Source organism: Pygocentrus nattereri, chromosome 12 (genome assembly GCF_015220715.1).
Source record: "Pygocentrus nattereri isolate fPygNat1 chromosome 12, fPygNat1.pri, whole genome shotgun sequence".
NCBI lineage: Eukaryota > Metazoa > Chordata > Actinopteri > Characiformes > Serrasalmidae > Pygocentrus > Pygocentrus nattereri.
In genome coordinates, this window is record NC_051222.1 from 24,945,087 (window position 1) to 24,966,841 (window position 21,755).

At 35.3% G+C, this 21,755-nt stretch overlaps 1 protein-coding gene and 1 non-coding gene across 4 annotated transcripts in view; both read right to left on the reverse strand.

The window, feature by feature from the left end:
- Nucleotides 1-317: 317 nt before the first annotated feature.
- The window catches only part of cd99 (CD99 molecule), a 34,012-nt gene continuing 12,574 nt past the window's right edge, over nt 318-21,755 (reverse strand). The window contains exons 2-16 of one of the 3 annotated variants that reach the window (XM_017715090.2): nt 20,989-21,012; nt 20,543-20,569; nt 19,812-19,841; nt 18,745-18,768; nt 17,893-17,919; nt 17,158-17,187; nt 15,712-15,744; nt 15,543-15,563; nt 15,191-15,226; nt 14,717-14,797; nt 13,012-13,050; nt 12,869-12,889; nt 3,754-3,873; nt 2,975-3,028; nt 318-2,354 (exon numbers count right to left, since the gene is read on the reverse strand). In XM_017715090.2, the coding sequence (XP_017570579.1) occupies nt 2,326-2,354; nt 2,975-3,028; nt 3,754-3,873; nt 12,869-12,889; nt 13,012-13,050; nt 14,717-14,797; nt 15,191-15,226; nt 15,543-15,563; nt 15,712-15,744; nt 17,158-17,187; nt 17,893-17,919; nt 18,745-18,768; nt 19,812-19,841; nt 20,543-20,569; nt 20,989-21,012 (596 nt within the window). In that variant the 3' untranslated portion in view covers nt 318-2,325. Of the gene's footprint in view, nt 2,355-2,974; nt 3,029-3,753; nt 3,874-6,330; nt 8,696-12,868; nt 12,890-13,011; nt 13,051-14,716; nt 14,798-15,190; nt 15,227-15,542; nt 15,564-15,711; nt 15,745-17,157; nt 17,188-17,892; nt 17,920-18,744; nt 18,769-19,811; nt 19,842-20,542; nt 20,570-20,988; nt 21,013-21,755 lie in introns of those variants that run through there. The other 2 variants (XM_017715091.2, XM_017715092.2) reach the window with 2 other exon arrangements.
- On the reverse strand, nt 3,162-3,253 carry trnar-ucu. Its single transcript is given in 2 exon segments — nt 3,162-3,197; nt 3,217-3,253. It is a non-coding gene; the product is annotated as a tRNA-Arg (tRNA).

The window sequence follows — 21,755 nt, forward strand, 5'->3', positions numbered from 1 at the left end:
GAACACACTCATTTTCAGACATTTACTTCCAAACAGTGGGATCTAACCGCTCACCATGTGGTCATGAGGGACAGGAATGCAGACTCACGTCCGGCTCTAAAATGCAGGGGTGCGGCTAAAGTAACCTAATATGAGTGATCCCAACCCCTACATAAATGTCTCTGCAGGAATTAAAACCCAAGACTTCACTGTCCCAGGTTAAATTTGGTCCCATCATTTTTTAGAAAAAAATAAATAAATAAAAGGGGGCTTCCCCAAAGTTACAGTATGTAAGTATATGTGTATAAAATGATGCATATGAAATTCAGTACACTACATGGGTGTTCACATTATGGTTAGTCATCCCATAATGGTCGGTGGTTTTATTCGGTTTCATCCTTAACAACATCAAGTGAAGGGCACTTAAACAATGTATCACTAGGCAAAATCTGCATTGGGTACATACAAATAGAGGCTTGAACCATAAACTATCCATTTGTCATTGTGCTGGGAAACTCTAGCTAAGCAATCTTAATCAGCTTGATTCCAAAGAGAGAAATTAGCCTAAACTGAATATTTACAATTCAATCAAAAGCATTTCCTTTAAAATCAGGGACTGCATGATGCAGAAAGTGAAGCACATTCTTCATTAGCATATACAATGGAAAAGGTCAGTTGCATTTCTTATCAAAAAAGCAGAAAACAAATTGATACAAATGTTCATATAAGTGTAGTCAATATACCTGTATATTGCTTAGTCAAATACACAACCGTTAGTGATATGTCATTACTTATAGTCACCTACAGTGTTAAAACAAAAAGTCTAATTAGAACTGTCAAAAAACAATGAAAAAATGCTAGAGTATACATTACCCCCACGTCAGCTAGAAACTATATTGTAATTTAAGAAAATATGCATGAAATAAAGGAAGCATTTAAAACATTCACTGCTGTGTTAACAAAGGCACTGTAAAATTCCTACATACACAGTATCCAATACAGCAACATTCATCACTCATTCTATTTTACATTGGTTACAGCATCCAAACATTATAATTCTAAACATTGTAAATGTAAATATTTGAAAGGTCATAGTTGAACCAAATGAGCTAAACTTTTCATTTTACTATTACAACATGTGTAGAAAGAGGCATCTAATGATCAAGGTTGCCTGGTGAAAAATACATATAAATACACAGTCATTTGCAAAAGTCTAAGAAAAAGGGTATGTAAAGTCATTACCTGAGCAGTAAGTGTTTATTAGTGCTCAATAAACACAAATATTATAAAAACAATATAGATTACTAAACAATACATTGATATTATGTGTGAGCGTAACCATTTCCAAAGCTCACGTAGAGGCAGCTCAGTATTTAGAGTTACAATGCACTGCAAGATTCAGCTAATCAAACCTTCATTAACCCCTTAAAATCCCAGACATATTACATACTTTGGCCGATTATTCAGTAATTACAGGGACTTCAATGCAAATTGACTGAACTGTTCTGTGGTTATGAAGTGTGTAATAAAATTTTGGACCCACCGGCAGGTCTGGACATTTAAGGGATTAAATTAAATCGGGTGTACTACTGATGTAATTAAACAAATCCTTGTGATAGTTGGAGTGCAGCGAGAAGTCAGGAACCCACCTGTGTTCTTCTGACTGTATTCATTCAAGCAGCATATTAAAAACATTATTCTAATGTAATATAGTGTTTTACTGGCAAAAACACACTCACTGCCCAGCTAAAGTTTTCTTACCTGCTTAAGACTTTTGCAAAGTATTGTAACTTAACAGAGTACACTGTTATATACCACACCTGTTATACTTATGCACAGAAAAGCAGCCAGAGTTTTCCATTATAAAAACAGACATCAGCTATTTGTACTATATATATCTATCTATCTATCTATCTATCTATCTATCTATATATATGTGTGTATATGTATATGACTCATTTGCTCTGCTTCCTTTCAGTTAAAGTGCCAATGACATCTTCTCAATACTACCAAGAAAACATGAACATACTAATATTAATAAATGTCTGTTTAACTATATATTCTCATTAACGTTCGAGAATATCGCAGTTCAAGTTTTAAAGCGATCCTTTAGGTAAATTTTCAATACACATGTTGAAAAAATCAATCCAAAACAATTCACACGACTAAAAAGAAAAAGAAATCAATCAAATGACAAAGCAAAGATGAACAAACAAAATACAAACATCAAAGACAAATAAAATCATTAAAACACATCAAACTTCAAACTCGTGACATACGAGAATCATATAGTCCTTAGGCCTCAGCTGTCTGTACATGCATTTAGAAGATGCACCTCTGAAGGAGTTAGGACGATTTCAGAAGGTTACTGAAAACTGCAGAAATAAAAAAGTAAGAATATAGTAAAAATAACATATAATCTATATATTGCTGCAGTCACAATAAAACATGTAACTTCTGGAGAAACATACTTTAATATTGATGTAAGTCAGTGGAATCAGACCTTTTCCAAGTCATTTTGCATCATTTCTTTTAGTCCATTCATCTTGAAATTTACACAGTGTAAAGGGCAACGGGATCATTAACACAAAGCTATATGTATATTTATATTGACTTTCAATAGAATTTATAATTAAAATAAGACAATAATAAAATGTAATTTTAATTTTTAAAAATTAAAGATAAAAAAACATACCATCAGCTCTGGATAGTGAATATTCCATGGTAAATTGCAGAGCAGTATAATTAATTTACATTAATTTAGTAGTAAATTCTGTACGAATGCATTTGTATTTGCTACTAAACAGTAAACTATTAAGTATATTAATCATTTGAATGAGTTTATGGTCTAATTTCTCATTTTGAGGGCATGATTCTCATCCAGCCATTATCCAATCTTATCTAAAACATAAATAATTATGAATGATTAATCAATGAATGAATGATTAGTAATTCTGAATTGAATTCTACAATATGTAGATGTAAGTTGATTTACCTTGGGGTTCAGACTGTGTGCCAGAGTGGTTCACGCCACTCTCAGGGTCAGTTCCTGCAGAAAACACACACAATAAAAAGAAATGCATGAATGAAGTTCCTGACTATGCCACATGAGAGGTCCCCTCTATTAACCTTGAGTCTTTTCAGTTGCTCATTGTACTCATTGTGCGTTTGATTAAAAACCTCGACTCTGGTGGGACTCGAACCCACAACCTTTGAATCACTTCACTAAGTGTCACTTAGAAGTCCAATGCGCTATCCATTGCGCCACAGAGCCACCTGTTGAGGCCCCAGCTTTCTGGGGCTTTGTAATCCGACACTGTCTGCCACATGGCAGCTGTGATTACACACTGGCACCACTAGAGGCGCTAATGGTGCATCAAAACAAACACAGAAACTTGGAAGTAAACGTTCATAGAGATCTTAAAGGAGCTTTTAAAAAGTACATTTGATTACAAAAGCTATGTTTTTGTGACGCATTATATAATGGATATGGAACCATTTGCGATTCAGGCTTAGAAACAAATAATTTATGGAGCCAATAGGCCCACTGGAAAAGTAGCTGCCCACCGAATAGTATTATAAGTGACTTTCAAGTCACTGATTGTTCTGGTCTTTTACTAAACACAGAGAAAACTGTCCAAATGATCACCCATGATAGTCAGCTGCATAATATTGACCCAGCAGATAAGGTTTAGGTTGAAAAATGCCTGGAAGTATAAAGTATTGCTTTAAGGATCTGTCTCATGTATTCACGTCTCTATAGGCATCACCCACCTCCTTGAATCTTGAAGCAGAGCTTCTTCTTCTGGTAAGCAAAGTAGCTTGAGGCGGCGCCAAGTATAGCCACCCCCACTGCGCTGATGATGCCGGCCATCTGACCACTTTGTGCGCCTCCTACACGACAAACAGGGACACAATTACAGAAAAAGTCTTTCACAATACAGAGATCCTTTTATATCCTGATTGATGTAATATTTAAACATTTTCAAAGCTTCAAGACGTACCGTTCACTTCCCTGGCCAAACAGCCCGTATGGGGGAACTAAACTACAGGTTTTTTTGTTTTTTTGGAATGAAAGAACAACTAACACATTTATCTAGTCAGCATACAGCAGCTTAGTCTACTCTTTCAGCATAAATCACTTTTTGAATGAGGCACAAAAGAGACCAGCCAGTTAAAACCAAGGCCATTTACATGGTCAAAAATGATGTTTTGGTGTATGAACTAAACCAAACAACATAGTGGGCCTTAAAAATATGCAAAGAAATGTGAGACAAAATGTAGGATGTGGCCCCTTTATCTTATCTAAGTGCAAAAGTTAGAGGAATATTTAAAAGTTAAAAGTTAGAAAAAGCATTATGTCTTTTCACCACTAGGTGTCAGTGTAGCACAGGAATTTCCTTCCTCTTGAAAGGAAGGTGATCAACAGGAAAACACAAGCGGCAAGTTGGTGAGTTACAGTGTAGTTTGCAACACCCATATTGGAGCTATGTGACTGAAAAGTCAGTGGCTTTCACTCAACGGCATCTATTGCCTGGACATGTAGGCCTTCATTCTAGGGAAAGGAGAGTCTATGTTTTAGACAGGTGAGTCACAACTACAGTGAATAAAAAAAGACAGAGACATGACAAAGTTCCTTAGTCAGACATGTATCCTCCAGTGAACTGTACCAAATCCAGTCCTTATGAAGAAGAGCAACAGGAATACTACACAATTTTTTCCAAGATTCCTAGAGTCATATAGTGAATTCAGACAATGACTACAGTTACTATGGGGTAATATTATAAGTATTATAGATGACTAACAAACAGTGCTACAGAAATATTATAGAAGACAAAGTGTTGTAGATTATTATATTCTTAGGTACTTGACCTCAAAAGAACATGTTCTAAGGGTGTGTTATACAGTATGTTATTGTTGTCTTGTTGAATGACATCACGTTGCACTTTTTCAAGCGTATCATGGTGTATCATCAGTGTTTGTTTATCGACGACAACGACCAGTGCATAACCACATAAACTGCATTGTAACAAACATCTGTTTGGATGACATCCCCTATGTCATATTTTATCATCATAATTTAATAATATAGTTTTTTCAATTTGTTCAAAGTATTGTGAAGTTAAAATTTTGTCACATTGCTCATCCTTAACATCTGGTACTATAGTATTAATCACACAGGATGACTGATATTTGAGGCCTACCATATTGCTTAAAGGAGAAGCTATGTTTACAGTACACATGGCAACCATGCATACAAAACAATGGTTTGTTGACACCCAGATGTGGGAGAATCCCTGACATGCCCCGTTATCTTGACCTGGAATCACCATTCTCTAAACCTAACCTATCATGAGCTATATAAAGAATCATGACAATTTTAACCTAGGTCCTAGATGCAGTTGAAGGTTGACCCAAAATAAACTACACATTTACAGTGATCTATACTCTAATCTCTGAAATCACATGCAAAACATTGAGGTAAAATCTCAAAATAATTACTACATTTCTCAAAATATTAACTTTACATATCAAGATCATGAATATTTAACTACTACAGTCAACTACTGACTGAATGTCTTAAAACAACTTGTTTTCTTAGAAACAAACTATTACATTTCAAGCGTCATGCTTGGCTCCTCCCACTCCCCCATGTGCTTTTTGTTTACCTTTTGATAGTCCACTGTTTTCTTTGTTTTGTTTTGTTTTTGTTTTTTTGGTCCAGCCCCCTTGTTTAGTGACTCCGCCCCTGATTCATTTCACCTGTTTCCCACCTGTCCCTCATCATCCATGTGATTATTTAAGCCCTGTGTTTGCCCCTAGTTTTCATTGGTCTTTGTTTGTTGGTTGGATGTATGTATTGTATTCTCATGTTTGGTTTTGTTTGAGGTTCTGTGTTGTTTATCATGTCTGCACCCCGATCTGTTTGCATTGGCTCTATGACCCTGGACTGTCTTGATTTTGGATTTGCCAACAATAAAAGTCGCTTATCTCAGCACATGCTTCTGCCTCATCGCTCCCCATCACATCAAGAAAGTAAGTAGGTGTTTTGGGAAGTGAATATTCTGAGAGAATAAGTCATTTTGACACAGTAGGTTAATATTCTAAGTCAGTGTGTGCGCCATACTGTTCCCCAAAACAAAAAAGCAGGATCCAAATTATATCTTAAACTTAAAATAAAAAAGACAATAAAACTGTTGTCAGTTCATTTTTCTTACACAGCCTGAGGCAGAGGAGGCCACTGAGTCATACAATCACACTCACACGTTCTGAAAATGCCATGTTACCAGTAAGATCTGCTTAGAAATTAGTAAACAGCTCTGGCCTGACCAATGAAGGAGCCCAAAATGGTTTCACCTTTCACTATGACTTTATTAAAGGGGACACAGGAGCATGAACAGCTATACTGAGGATCTCTCAGCAAAACACTTTTGCACATTTAATGTGGAAAAAGTGAGCCGCCACCACAGAAGAGGAACAACCGAGGCTTCCAATGAAAAAAATAAACAAATGGAAAAAAACATCAGCAACAAACAGAGAATACAAAATTGTCCATTCAAAACAAAATAGTATTCCAAGAGCCAAATATTGCAAACATCAAACACTGCAGAAACATAAAGACCCCCCTCTCGAATAAAACTTCTCTCTCATCTCCAAAAATAAGCAGGCTTCCACTGGAATTGAGGAACACATGCAGACTTCATTTCTCTCTGGCTCAGTTTGATCTCTTCCCTGCGGGCTAAGCGCATGCTATGTGTGGGCTGAATGCATGCTATGTGTTCTGGCATGGACTCTCTCAGGCCTACCCGAGTGTCAGTTATAGACTGAAGGTAAGCTTGTTATGACAAGACATGTCTCAGGGCTAAAATCAGTCTCTCAAGAGCTTTGGGTTAGCAAACTACCAGGAGACACTTTTAGCATAAAGAAAGAAAATACAGACAGTTTTGACAAAACGGATGGATATGCAAGAAAGATCCCCACAAAGAAGACCCCACATGCCTACATGAAGCAAACTCTGACCCTAATTCATGCTCTGTGGTCATTCTAAAAGCCAGAAGACCACTGTTAGCAATGTCTGTAAGCAATTGAAGAGGGTAAGTAAACAAGTAAACAAACCAAAACAAAGCTCAAAACTGAGTAGCCTCTCAGGAGCTTTGAGTTAGTATACAACCAAGAGACGCCGTCACCAAGAACACAAAACATACAGAAACACTTTTGACTAAACAGGGATAGAGGGACGCTACAAAGACAAAACCAAGCCAAAAACATGCTTATGTAGCACACTAAATCATGCTCTGATATATTTATATTTGCAGTATTTAAATAAAAAGGCCACTGTTCGCGGTGTTGGTAGTAGTAGTTGAGGGAAACCGATTAGCTTTTTAAGAGATGCATGCTAGAAACAATTAACTAACCAGGGACAGAGAACACAAAACTACGCCTATAGCAAAAATACTTCAGTCCTCATCCTCTGTGGTAATTTTATGACCGATAAGATCGTTCTTGTGATGTTTATAGCAGTTATGTTTCAGGCCAACAAAAAAAGCTCCAAGTTTCTGACCTCTTCACATTTGTAAGCACATTTAGCACAAACACAGAACAGAAGAGAGTTACAAAAAAAAGAGGACAAAAACCTGCCCAGAAGACAACATAAGACAAAAAAACCACAGACCTCCGTCCTCAATCCTGCTCTAACCTAAGCTGTTTACATCTGAACAGAAACTGTGCTGCAGTTTAAGTAAGGAAATGCAGTAGCACTGAGGAAGAGGGCAGAGCAGAACAGGCAGCAGAGAATTTGGGAGAGGAATGTTCCAACAGTGCCCCAGGGGGAAACCTCCATACCATAAAACCACAGGGGAGAAACTGGTTCTGCCTAAATGCGACACCAAAGGCACTGGAACAACAGCCCTAGCACGCTGTTAGCAGATATCTATTATGACGTAAAAGCTGTTCACTTTACTGATAAGAAAGGTAAATGGAAATGAGGAGGAAGGAAACAAAGAAGAGGAAATGGAAGAGAAAAGGGTGGAGAGAGAGGACAAGTATGGACCTTTTTTGTTATTGAGGAAGGTCCTAAGACAAAGTCTACGTCAGATTCATGGCGTGTTTTTAAATCACAGAACAGTCCACACCTTTGTGCTGTTGAGTGTATAAATTCTGTTCTTACCTAAGAACAAATCCCAAATAACAAAGCACTGGTGAATGTCAAGAAATTTCTTCTTAAGAACAGTTGATGAATTAAACCCATTGGGAGAGAGGGGTCCAGACAATGTGCATCTGCTGTCAAATTCATATAAAAGATAACTTACTAGATAAAAAAGCTTAAAGTAACATCTCACACCCTTCATATGGCAAATATGACAACAAAATAACCTCATACCACAAATGCACTAGCATGTGCAGTTAGCATCTTAGCTAGTTGACAGAGCTACTTTGTAAACAGAATAAAATAGGAATGTTTATAACACCTAGCCAAACCAACCTGCCACCTACAGTAACCAAACAGTAGCTCAACATCTAGCTGAAAAAAGAAAAAAGAAAAGTGATCAACAAGTCATTTAGGACTGGTTCTTTTTCTCTGCTAGCTCCAGGAGTTCCAGCACCCTTTCTAGAAGGGACATTACTACTTGTTTAGAGTTGGCAATCCAGGCATGGAGGCCTTCTGGAATGTTATCTCCTAGCAACTTCAGGAGCTTCAGCCACTGCTGGTCTAGGTCTGCAACGACAGGATATCGAAGCAGAGATTTAGGTCATGGCCTCTAACACGATGGACAGCCAATTGAAACCAAGCCATCAAATCTAGTAAAACCATGCAGAATGCAGCAAGACCGCCGGCACATCAGATCAAACTGACTGAACACGAACGAAAAGGTTCTAAAACTGTGTTGAAGTCAACCAAAAATACTAAAATTAAATGTTCTTAAATGGTTTTTGTCTTGGGTTCTATAAGGAAAAAAAACTGTTGCTCTGAATTTACTTGGTTCAAATGTGTATATGTACATTGGATTCACAAGAATGAAATATATTACATAACACAATTACTGTCAATCATTTTACTTATTTTTGTAAATGTCCTGATGCAATGTTTTTTGTTCACATGGAACCGATGTACACATTTCAATCAATGCAACATTTAACTAGTATAGAACATTTACTTTATGAGGAGGTTCTTTAAACTTTTCCATGAAGAACTATCCATTAACAGGTTCTTTGGGGAACCAAAAGTGGTTCTTCTATGAAATGAAATTACCCCAAAAAACACTTTTTCTTTTTTTTCAAGGCTGCAGCACGAGAACATTAGACTAATGTCTTCTGTCTGTCAGACTCAGGATTACATCAGAGTTATGAGACACTTTAGTCATAGAAACTGCATTTTTCACAAAGAGCAGCTTTGCTTTGTTAAAGTCACATACACACATACAGTCATACGCAAAAGTGTGAACGCCCTATGTTCATTGCCCAATTCAAGATTCGAGTTTTATTGTCATATGCACAGCAGAAACAGGCAGTTACACTGTACAGTGAAATTCTTACTTTGCTGTTACTCCATTCACCAAATATAATCTTAATATAATCTTAGAATAAAAAAATAGAAAATATAAGAATAACACTAAAAACAATAGTAAAATAATAGTAAAAAGTGCAGTACAGTTGACTGTCAAGTTACATGTTTTGTTGATGTTGAAGTGAAAAGAGAACACACTTCTGAACATTTCAATAAAACATACGCTGCCTTTGAAAAAGTAAAGGCACATTTTATATTTTATGAGACTAGTATGTAACCTTGGTGTCACGGACTCCGATCTTAGTTTTAGCAGTCGTTTCAAAGCAGTTACTTAATCAGCATTTTAACATAAAAAAGATCAGAGATTTTCTGACTACTCTAATTTCATCCTCGCCTTTATTTCTAGCAGGATTGAGTACTGTAATGGTCTCCTAACTGGTCTCCCAAAAAAGACAAACAGCTTTAGCTGATTCAGAATGCAGCTGCCAGAGTCTTCCTAGGAGTAAAAGAAGGGAGAACATCACCCCTGTTCTTAAATCCTTACACTGGCTACCAGTACAGTATAGACTGACCAGTGGTATAGGACCAGCATATTTATTTGTTGCAGTGATATGAGGGGAGCAGAACTCTCAGATAATTTTTATCCTATTTTAAATTTGAATTATGAATTAGATTTTTACTTATCCTAATTTAATTAATTAGTAATAATTAATTAAAATTATATTCTTTTCTACTTTACTTTCTAAATAACTTTAAAAAAAAAAGTAAAGCACTTTGAATGACTGTAGTGTATGAATGGTGCTATATAAAAAATTGCCTTGAATTGCCTTTTTTTTTAAAATATGTTTAATTTAGCAAGAAATAGAAATCATGCGGTAAAAATTGCAGAAAAATGCCATATTCCAGTGTGTCTCTGTAGAAAATGTAAACTTATTTTCACTTATAAAATCAACAAAACGTGTAATTTCACCAGGGCTGCCCAAACTTCTGCATACAACTGTATACACAAGGAGCACAAACGACTCATTGCACTACTGACTTGTTGTCTTGAGTGTAAATGCGCGGTTTCAGGTCCTGCCCCTACTGTTAGTTACTGTTAGATCTGAATTCATTAAAAATTAAGACTAGTTTACACTTCAATCTGGGGGGCCACAGTGCATATTCGGACTTCTGCCTACTTCGATAAACTCTTATCACCCATCACCACACCCTTCCACAGCAGTCGGTCCAAACTGTCCGCCTACAAGTCAGTTACAATTTAGGCAGCACATTCTGTAAAGATCAGTAAGCAAATCACTGCAAGCCACACAGCTCAAACAATTTAACCCCATAAATCCTCTGTGATCTGTATGTAGGCCCATGCGTCAGGTCATGTTATTACTTTCTTTAGTTACTTTTATTTACTTTCCCTTTTTTACTGCAAGCATAATTCTCTCTGTATTAATCCTATGCCTGTTCAAACAGGCCTATAGCCTTACATTTTTACACTGTCTTTGGTGAATGATGCCAGTAGCATGATAGCATTGCTAAAGTTGAATCAACCACATTGTACTGAGCTTCCTGCTATCAGAAACAGTCATACTGTGCTACTAACATAGCTGAGCTAACTCTACTGGGAGAGGCGTATGGACAGTGACACATTCCAGCAAAACAGTTCCCACGGAAACATTTTCACACAAAATAGCTAGCATTGTCACTCAGTCTGGTGAGTAAGGTTACTGAACGCAAAGGGACATTAATTACTTTTCCTTCCAAACTTACAAAGACACAGCAGTGCTTCTGACATATTCAACTCAGGACAGTACTTAGATCTGAATTCATTAAAAATTAATACTAGTCTGAAGACCATCAAAACAACTATCCTATACATTTATTTATCTTTATTATTTTATACACAGTAATAACAAAAATACATGAACTGTGTGTGTATATATATATATATATATATATATATATATATATATATATATATATATATATATATATATATATACACACACACACACGCATATATATAAAGTCTGGTTCCATTGACTTACATTTAAATGAAAGTAGGTTTTTTCCTTCTCCTGTAAAGTTAGCATTTTGGAGATACAAGGTTTTCTTCCAACCACACCAATATATAATTGTTTTCAACGTACTTCACTCTGGAACCATCTGAATTTTTTTTCCCTTTTTTAAAGCTTTCTAGCTTACAGTCTAATTTGAAACCCGTGAAGCTGCATTGGACTAGTGTAATCATGTTCTACTTATTTTATAAATTTATTACCAACTACTATATGTTTATATTGAAAACAGTGATTTCAAACGCTTGGACAGTTGTATATACAGATTTTATTTACAAATACCATATACATATAATATCTTTTTCCTACTGCGATTAGGTTACTTCTTCTGAAAAGCGTCTCATTATACTCTGTCCATAAGATTTCCAGCCACTTTAAGAATGCTCTGATGAAATCACTGTGCAATTTGCCATGTTCCTCAATGCTCAATGTATACTGTATATTATACTGTAAGCTGTTTATTGTATGTTTTAGATTGTACGCTTGTACAGTGTAATTCAATACCAACATGGTGTGTGGCAATAAAAGGAATCAATCAATCCATCCATCCATCCATCCATCTCCAAAGTATCTTTATTTGTACTTTTTGATGTTTTTGCAAAATTTGAAAATTTCAACAAATTGTGTTAAAATGTCATGATCACTATAAAAACAGAAATGGTCCAAATTTACTTTATTTTAATTGTTACATCAATTTCTATTAAGAGTTCTTCCTTTGTTCAGTACACTGGTATTTAGCTCTCTGTTTAGTAGTCTATAAGCCACTCTAGCCAGCAACTCAAGAAGCTGAGGTCACATGACTGAGCTAAACCATCTATGACTGATCTAAACCCAGCTATCACTACCTTCAACCTGGATATGACTTTAACTAAACACAGCTTTGACTGAGTAAAACTCAGTCAGCCAGCTTAACCTGGCCTGGATGTCACCCTTAGTGCTGCTTTCCATGATGAAGATAAGTTAAGATTAAAAAAAGGCAATCTAGCCAAATAAAACAGATTGATAGAAAAAAAAAAAAACAACTAAACTTAAAACAACTAAAACTAAATCTATACTAAAACAATATGATGAAGCAATCATTTCAATTCTTCACACACTTTCCTTCTGTGATACAAGTTACTCATATAAGCCGTTTTTGAACGGAAGGGTTACAAAGCCTGCAAAGTATTGCTGATGCCAGCCCTAACATACAGTTAAAAACTAAAAAAAAAAAAAAAACAAGATAAAATTTGATCTGACAATCAGTCTGTTTCAATTTTTCATTTTCATCAGACACAGAAGACATTCTAAAAAACAGACAAAAGTTTTGGGTATTTACCTTGAGCTTCTCCATCACCACCTAAACAAAAGAACAGAATAAGCAAACTGAGATATCAGCTAACTACTTAAAAATGACTAGTAAATTAAATTTCAATCTGTGCAGCATAGCACTGCATTCTAATCAGGTAATTTAATATTTACCACTGGAGTCGTAGGATGAGTCAGCAGCACGCCCTGGATCTACACAAACACACAAACACACAGACACACAAAATACTAATCACCCATGGAATTCCAAACACATCTTCAATATATTTCAAAGCATTTTCACCCAAAACATGGAGGTAGGATTATTTTTGATCTGCCGCTGCTCTGAAACAAAAAAAAACCATTTCTAATAAAAAAAATAAAGATGTACAGTTAGATGTAGTTTTTTTTTCACAGGTTCAAGTATATATAGGACATTTAATATACACATTCTCTATGACTGTTGACTTTGACAATCAAATGTATGGCAACAGTGATGAACTCAGAGGTTTGTTACCTATACAAGGGCCCAGAGTGCATACAGTCATTTGCAAACATTTGAACACTGTTAAATTACATGTGTCGTTTACTTTTAAATGAAAATAACACACTTAAATTTGGTATTTTATTGCACAATTTCTCTTCATTGGCACTACTGTTTTATTTTTCCAGTATTTTAAATTCAGCATATAAAGTAAACATTAAAATAAGTCTTTCAAACATTAAAAAGAGTAGTGAGAGTTCTCTGAGAGGTCTGTTCTCTATACAGCATGTGTTGATTTATTTTCATTTAGAAAATCAACTAAATTTAATTTGACTGGGGTGCCCAAACTTTTGCATACGACTGTAGGGTGACATTTGTTAAGTTAAATGAGCCCCATTTACTGACCTAATGCTATTCTATCCTTAGTTTAATCTTTAAATCTAATCTTAAAGCTGAAGTGAGCTATGGTGTTTCAGGTGTATCTGAGGTCATTTGGGGAAATTACACAGATACTTTATCCCATAGGAATCAACCAGTTGAGTCTCTTACAAATGACATTCCCAGAACTCCTCTAGTAAAACGAATCAGATTATAATTAATTATAATTAATAGATTAGTTTAAAATACTGGTCAGATCTAAACATCTGTCCAATGTTTGTTTTTTCTGTCAATACTGTTAAGATTCCCTAATACACAATTTAAATAATCTAATTTGATGCTTTTTAATACTTTTTAGACCTCAGTGAAGAAAAAATACAATGTCCAGAATAAACAACACACGCAAGTTATGTGATGCTGCACGGAACTAGTAGATTACAATAATTTATAGTTATTTGCGACCACATTATTATTACTGAACAAGCTGATCTCAAACTTTTGAGCATTAGTGTTTGTGTAATTTGAAAACTGTATAATCAGCTTTGATACAGAGGGGTGTAGGCAGCAACTGAAAAACATCACGTTGCCTTTTTGGAAGGGTTTCTGCTTTGTAGTATTCAAATGGACTGGATTTGCCTGTGAGTGGTAAATTGAGACAGACTCCTCCCTGCTTTCGTAAAAGGTTATTCAAGTTCACTTGAATAGGGCGGCACCCCGAATGCGATTCATCAGCTCAACATGTGGCAGTCATTTACTGTTGTAACCATGGATTTCTGTCTTTCTGTTCTTTCTTTCTTCTAGTCCTCCTAACCTCTTGTGGCGCAAAATCGCCGTACATTTGGTTTTGATTCATGAAAGAGAGCAGACTTTTCCACAAATATCCAATTATATTATGTAACAGGAGTTTGCAATGAACATTGAGTACGTTTTGCTGCTCCAGTGCTTATTGATCTTGATTATAAGAACACAATAATGTAGACTCAAAAACGAATGCAAAAAAGAAAGATGAGTGCCCACCTCCACTGCCCTTTCGGCTGGGATCAGGCTTGTAATCATTATTAGCCACATCACCCAAGTCTGAATCACTCAATGCATCTCCTAAAGCAATGGAACACATTACTGGATTGCCAACAGCTATAATGACAATACTGAACACAAAGGAGTACTGGAGCATACACACACTATGAATTCCAATTATATATATATATATATATAAATTGACTGTATGTGATAATAATCATGTCCTATGTGCATTACATACATTTAAGTACCTGTATGTAATAAGATGTATATACAGTACTATACATGTACTATATAAATGTAATTACTTCTATCTATAATCATTTATAATAATTGAAAAAACTGATGGACTACAGTCTGTAATTGTAGAACTACAAAGTGCAGCTAAACATTAAGTGAAGCTGATAAAATAGACAATGAAGTGCACACACACACACACACACACACACACAAAGAACGAAGTGTTTATACCTCCATGTTTGGGTGGAGCTACTGGTTTCTTTGGATCTGTAGGAATAGACAATATAAGTGTGTTAAAAATATTGTTTTCATTCCGATTTTTCTTCTCATTATAAATAATTTAAATATTAAATTAATATCCTGATTCTTATGCTGCTGAACACTCGAGCACTGAAGACAGAACTGAATGGAAGGTGTTTTTTAGATGTAAAGGTCATATGGCTGTTTGTCCATGTGGGGAGTCTTATTCACTGGCACCGTCTTCGCGCTATAATTGTCGTTTTATAAATAAACACACACGGTCTGGAAAGACCCTCTGTCAGTCACGGCAGTATGTGCGCATGTGTGTGTGTCTGTGTTTTACCTCCAGCTGGTTTCTTTGGGTCTACAAGAAAATCGAACATTTCAACACATTAATTATCTTTTTAAACCAATTTAGCACACATAGGCAAACTCTCTCACACACAATCAAACAGAGACATAAACAAACCTGCATACACTCACAAACATGAACAAAACAGAGGTGTCCGTACCCACATCAAAGGCATCTAAGATGTTGAAATCACCTGTCAATCAAACACAAAGCCAGTAAACAAACTCTGAATCAAATGCTCATTATCCAATATATCAAATCCTACTGGATACTGCAAAGGAAATTTAACTAGCAGATAAAATCTCTTTGTTTTTTATGGACCATACCTCCTGTGCCACCATAATCGTAGGTGTTTTGATTAAGTTACTTTGCTTGTCATATCATATTCATCTACTAGATAAGATGTAACTTAGTGATAACCACAAAAATAAACATTGTGTTGCCATTTTCTCTGACATGGTAGCCATATAGGGGAAAAAGTGCATTTAAAAACTTTATCTTTAATGTGGGGCAAAAATATAACGTCTATTTTGTGCTTGTAAAAAAGGCAGAACATGCCTTTGGTCAACAAGCCATTCGTAAATCTTTAGTTTTTGTACCATGAAAGTAAATCTATAAAAAAAAATCTATTTTTTTGTGTTGAATTCTTTATTATTGTAAAGTTAGGTTTTGTTGTTAAAGTTTAAAAACAGTATTAGGTTGCTTTGAGGTTTAGAACTGGCCTCTCTGCACACATTTTTTCTGTTTGCACCCCAACCTGCATGTGTTTATAGTTATAGTTATATAGTTATGCGCCCTCAAAGCGCGTGCTGTTGCTATTGCTATACAAGTTATATATATATATATATATATATATATATATATATATATATATATATATATATATATATATATTGCTCTGTATCATATAATCATCACAAAATGCTGCACCATATATACCAGTGCTAAACTATCATAACTGGTCCTGCTTGTTTTCATTCATTGGCCTCTCTCAGTGAACTATTCCTTTAAATGGTACAAATCTATTCAAAGTACTTTTTACCAAAACTGTGGGCTTAGTGTTTTTATGCCTGCCCTAAGAATTCTATTTTCATTATACTATTTGCATGACGCAGTGGTGAGCACATTGAAGGGTAAAGGGCAAGCAAAGCCAGATGTTGTCAGAAAAAACATAAATGTATATGTCTATGCAAAAGTTTGGATGACCATAATCAAATTATGCTTTGTTGATTTTCTAAATGAAATCAATTTAATTCAGTTTCTACACAATTTTAATGTTTTAATCTACAGTTACTTTTTATTGGCTGCATATTGGGAAAAAAAATAAAGCTTACCATGTGGCCTGTGCAAAAGTTATGACACCTATGTTCTGTTTTTTTTTTTCTTCTTCAACACATTAAACCCGGCAAACAGAAATCATGTAAAAAACTGCAGAAAAATGCTACAATTAAGTTTATTTCTTGTGGAGAAACTGATTTTCTTTGAAAATCAACAAAGCATGTCATTTGTCCAGGGGTGTTTAAACCTTTCCATAGGACTGTATATCAGTCTGAATAAAGAGACATTGTGTGCACACGTGTATCAATAAGTGTGCATGTGGCCTCACCATCTCCTCCGGACTTGGGAGGCTTTTGGGCTGTGGGAACAGTAATTGTTACTTGTATGATATTATAGCAGTCAATGTAAAACATCAATAACAGCACATGATAGTTCAGTATGGACAAGGCAAGCAGCAAGCAGCATAAACACAAACAAAAGAAATACAACTACAAGGAATACAATAGAAATCATATTTTATAAATAATAATATTTTATGGCTGGTGGTAGAGCTGTTAAAAATGGTATGCATGGCATTTAACATACTTAGAAAAAACAAAACATAAACTGTGGCATGTGCAAAAGTTATAGCACAATTGACATTTTTTTCTCAACAAATATACAGAAATTACACACTACATTTTCAGAAAAAACACCATATGTAAGTTAACTTAGGACATCAACAAAACGTTGCTTGACCAGGGGTGTTCAACCTTTACATATAACTGTATGTTCTGCCAAATACTGCAGAAATAACATGTGCTGAAAAAGTGCTGCACTAAATTTACTTGATTTAAATGTTAACACCATTTTCATGCAAATAAAATATATTAATTTCAAAAGTAAGTTAACTGGAGGACAAAACTGCCTGAACTGTTTAAACTCTACTGATTATTGCTGCTTAAACAGATTAAAAAGTCAAAATAATCAGCTATAAAGCATATAAGAAAATATAGTGCTCATGAATAAATGAATGAATGAATGAATGAATGAATGAATGAATGATGTGTATAAAGAAGTTTACCTGGTTTAGTTGGAACCGGTTCAGGCTCTTTAAAGAAAAGGATCATGATTAAGATTATGCTAATAATATAAAAACATTTTAAAAAGCAGGACATCATACAGGCCTAGAAAAGCATCCATTATCAATTCTCAGACAATTCTTGCAAAGTTTAAAATTAATTTGTATTGGATCAGTTTGGTAGAAATATTAAATATTACATCAAAAAAGCTTTTGGTTCTTGGTAGCAGTGATAGACACACTTTGTTTATTGTTTATTGCTATTGTTTATTTCATATTATGGTCAAAATGACATTAGACTGTTTTTGATGTCAGTTTTTCATGCATTTTGGCAGGTTTTGGCTGGGAACTGAAGAAGCAATCTGGCCACCCCAGAGAAATTAAGCGGTACATAATGTTTCATTACCACCTGGAAATGCTGTCAGCTTCTACTTTTTTTACTCACTTCTTCTCTCTAAATTAGTCACGTCCAAGTCCCACCTACTTGCCAGATATCCAAGCTGGGAGGGTGAAGGCTAACACAGGGTTTCTCTGAGACACATAAAGCACTGCCGCATATTTTCAAACTGCTGCTAACACATGTCATCGGGCAGCTCCAAACGTCTGGAGGAGAACACTAACCGCCTATTCTGTTACATCAGCTGACACAGATTATGCTTCGTCAGCTTCAAAGAAAACTCTTGAATGACAGCGATAATCCAATATCTCACTCCACAAGGTTCTGTGTGATGGTGTGCAGAGCAGGCAAACTGTGAATGTAGATCACTGCCCCCTAAATAAAATACAACACCAAGTACATATAAAAAAGATTAAGCACTCAAGCTTAAGGTAATAGAAAAAGCTGTTGTAACTTACCTAAAGCATCAAAAAGATTAAGATCTGCAAAAGGAGAGACAGAAGAATAGCAATGTTTTAACTGCCAAGATAACTTCACTAATAAAAACCGTTCAGAGGCTTCTGAAAGCTGTCACATGACGTATGGAAATATAGCTATAATACTGGATAGATAGATAGATAGATAGATAGATAGATAGATAGATAGATAGATAGATAGATAGATAGATAGATAGATAGATAGATAGATAGATAGACAGATATTTTTGCATGTTTATATGGTTCTTCTCAATGATGGAGAACTTGTTACATACAGTTCCTTAAAGGAGAAATTAATGCAGCAGCAAAAATGGTTCTACTATCTACTAGTGGAAAAATATGTTTTGGAACCACATAGAACCCCTTTTTGTGAAGAGTGTACACACAAAATCTGATCCCTTGAGCTAAGAACCATTGCTGTCAGCACTATTTGCAGCAGTGCTGCTTTAATTCCTTTCATGGTGACCTGAACTTGTTAGGTAACGTTTACCACAAGGCTGTTTAGCAGGTTAGCTCTGCAGTTTTATCAACTGTCTCACCTCATTTACACATCACAACAATGTGACACATAATGCTGATCTAGGAGCAAATATCATTACTAAATCTGAACTAAAATCATTTAAAGCAGGGATCTCCGACTCAGATTACCTAGGGGCCACTAGCTAGGTGGGCCTATCCACATAGGGCTGGTTGAAAAATGCACGAAAGAAGTGTCCTATTATTTTTTCAACTATCATATTATCATCAGTGGTAGAATGAATGCAGAGTGTTCAATAGATATTTAAACTTCCATTGTACAGAATTATGTGGGACTCTTATCGTGATATTGTAATGTTGGTGTTCCTGCTGAGTGAAGTTATCGTGACTGAAGTGCTGGGAAAAGTACATTAATTCTGTGTCCTCAGAGGACTCATTTAATAATTCTGTTCATTTTTTAATTCTGGTACATTGTCCAGGGGTGTTTAAACCTTTCCATAGGACTGTATATCAGTCTGAATAAAGAGACATTGTGTGCACACGTGTATCAATAAGTGTGCATGTGGCCTCACCATCTCCTCCGGACTTGGGAGGCTTTTGGGCTGTGGGAACAGTAATTGTTACTTGTATGATATTATAGCAGTCAATGTAAAACATCAATAACAGCACATGATAGTTCAGTATGGACAAGGCAAGCAGCAAGCAGCATAAACACAAACAAAAGAAATACAACTACAAGGAATACAATAGAAATCATATTTTATAAATAATAATATTTTATGGCTGGTGGTAGAGCTGTTAAAAATGGTATGCATGGCATTTAACATACTTAGAAAAAACAAAACATAAACTGTGGCATGTGCAAAAGTTATAGCGCAATTGACATTTTTTTCTCAACAAATATACAGAAATTACACACTACATTTTCAGAAAAAACACCATATGTAAGTTAACTTAGGACATCAACAAAACGTTGCTTGACCAGGGGTGTTCAACCTTTACATATAACTGTATGTTCTGCCAAATACTGCAGAAATAACATGTGCTGAAAAAGTGCTGCACTAAATTTACTTGATTTAAATGTTAACACCATTTTCATGCAAATAAAATATATTAATTTCAAAAGTAAGTTAACTGGAGGACAAAACTGCCTGAACTGTTTAAACTCTACTGATTATTGCTGCTTAAACAGATTAAAAAGTCAAAATAATCAGCTATAAAGCATATAAGAAAATATAGTGCTCATGAATAAATGAATGAATGAATGAATGAATGAATGAATGATGTGTATAAAGAAGTGTACCTGGTTTAGTTGGAACCGGTTCAGGCTCTTTAAAGAAAAGGGTCATGATTAAGATTATGCTAATAATATAAAAACATTTTAAAAAGCAGGACATCATACAGGCCTAGAAAAGCATCCATTATCAATTCTCAGACAATTCTTGCAAAGTTTAAAATTAATTTGTATTGGATCAGTTTGGTAGAAATATTAAATATTACATCAAAAAAGCTTTTGGTTCTTGGTAGCAGTGATAGACACACTTGTTTATTGTTTATTGCTATTGTTTATTTCATATTATGGTCAAAATGACATTAGACTGTTTTTGATGTCAGTTTTTCATGCATTTTGGCAGGTTTTGGCTGGGAACTGAAGAAGCAATCTGGCCACCCCAGTGAAATTAAGCAGTACATAATGTTTCATTACCACCCGGAAATGAATAAGTAATAGAAAAAGCTGTTGTAACTTACCTAAAGCATCAAAAAGATTAAGATCTGCAAAAGGAGAGACAGAAGAATAGCAATGTTTTAACTGCCAAGATAACTTCACTAATAAAAACCGTTCAGAGGCTTCTGACAGCTGTCACATGACGTATGGCAGAAGTGCACTATTTAACAGCCTCATGACAGTGAAATCAAAACAGTAGGTCAAACCTTTATCACTGCCCATACAAGTTCATACAATATTTCAGAGACTTGCATGTTGTAACATAAAGTCTCTAATGCAAGTAAGGAGTTTCCACTATTTTGGATTTAGAGAGCCCTGCAGTGCCAGGCAGAGCCGTTCTCTAACAAATATTTATTTTTTTATGAGATGTTCTACTGTACACCAACATAGCTATAATACTGGAGGGAGGTCTGCCTTTGTGATTGGATTTTACATGAATAATCATGACTGTAGCCCATGGGTGAATGGGTGATGTAGCAAAAATATCACAATAGTTCCAAGACATTCTTACAACACACAGCATGTATCACAGTATTTTGAAACAGACAGAAGACACTAGTGGTGTCATATTTATAAACAAGAACTCTCAATACAGTGATCTTTATTTATTGTTTCATATACAATGTGTAAGCCCCTTTTCAGAGCAGCCACTGCTTATATGGAGGAGGTTACTCAGTTGAACTGTACATTTCATCTTCAGCAACATTAGTGGAATATATTTTGATTCAAATGCGTATGATTTACAAATCTGGAGGCGAACTGGATTTTCATTGATCAAGCAAGTAAACAA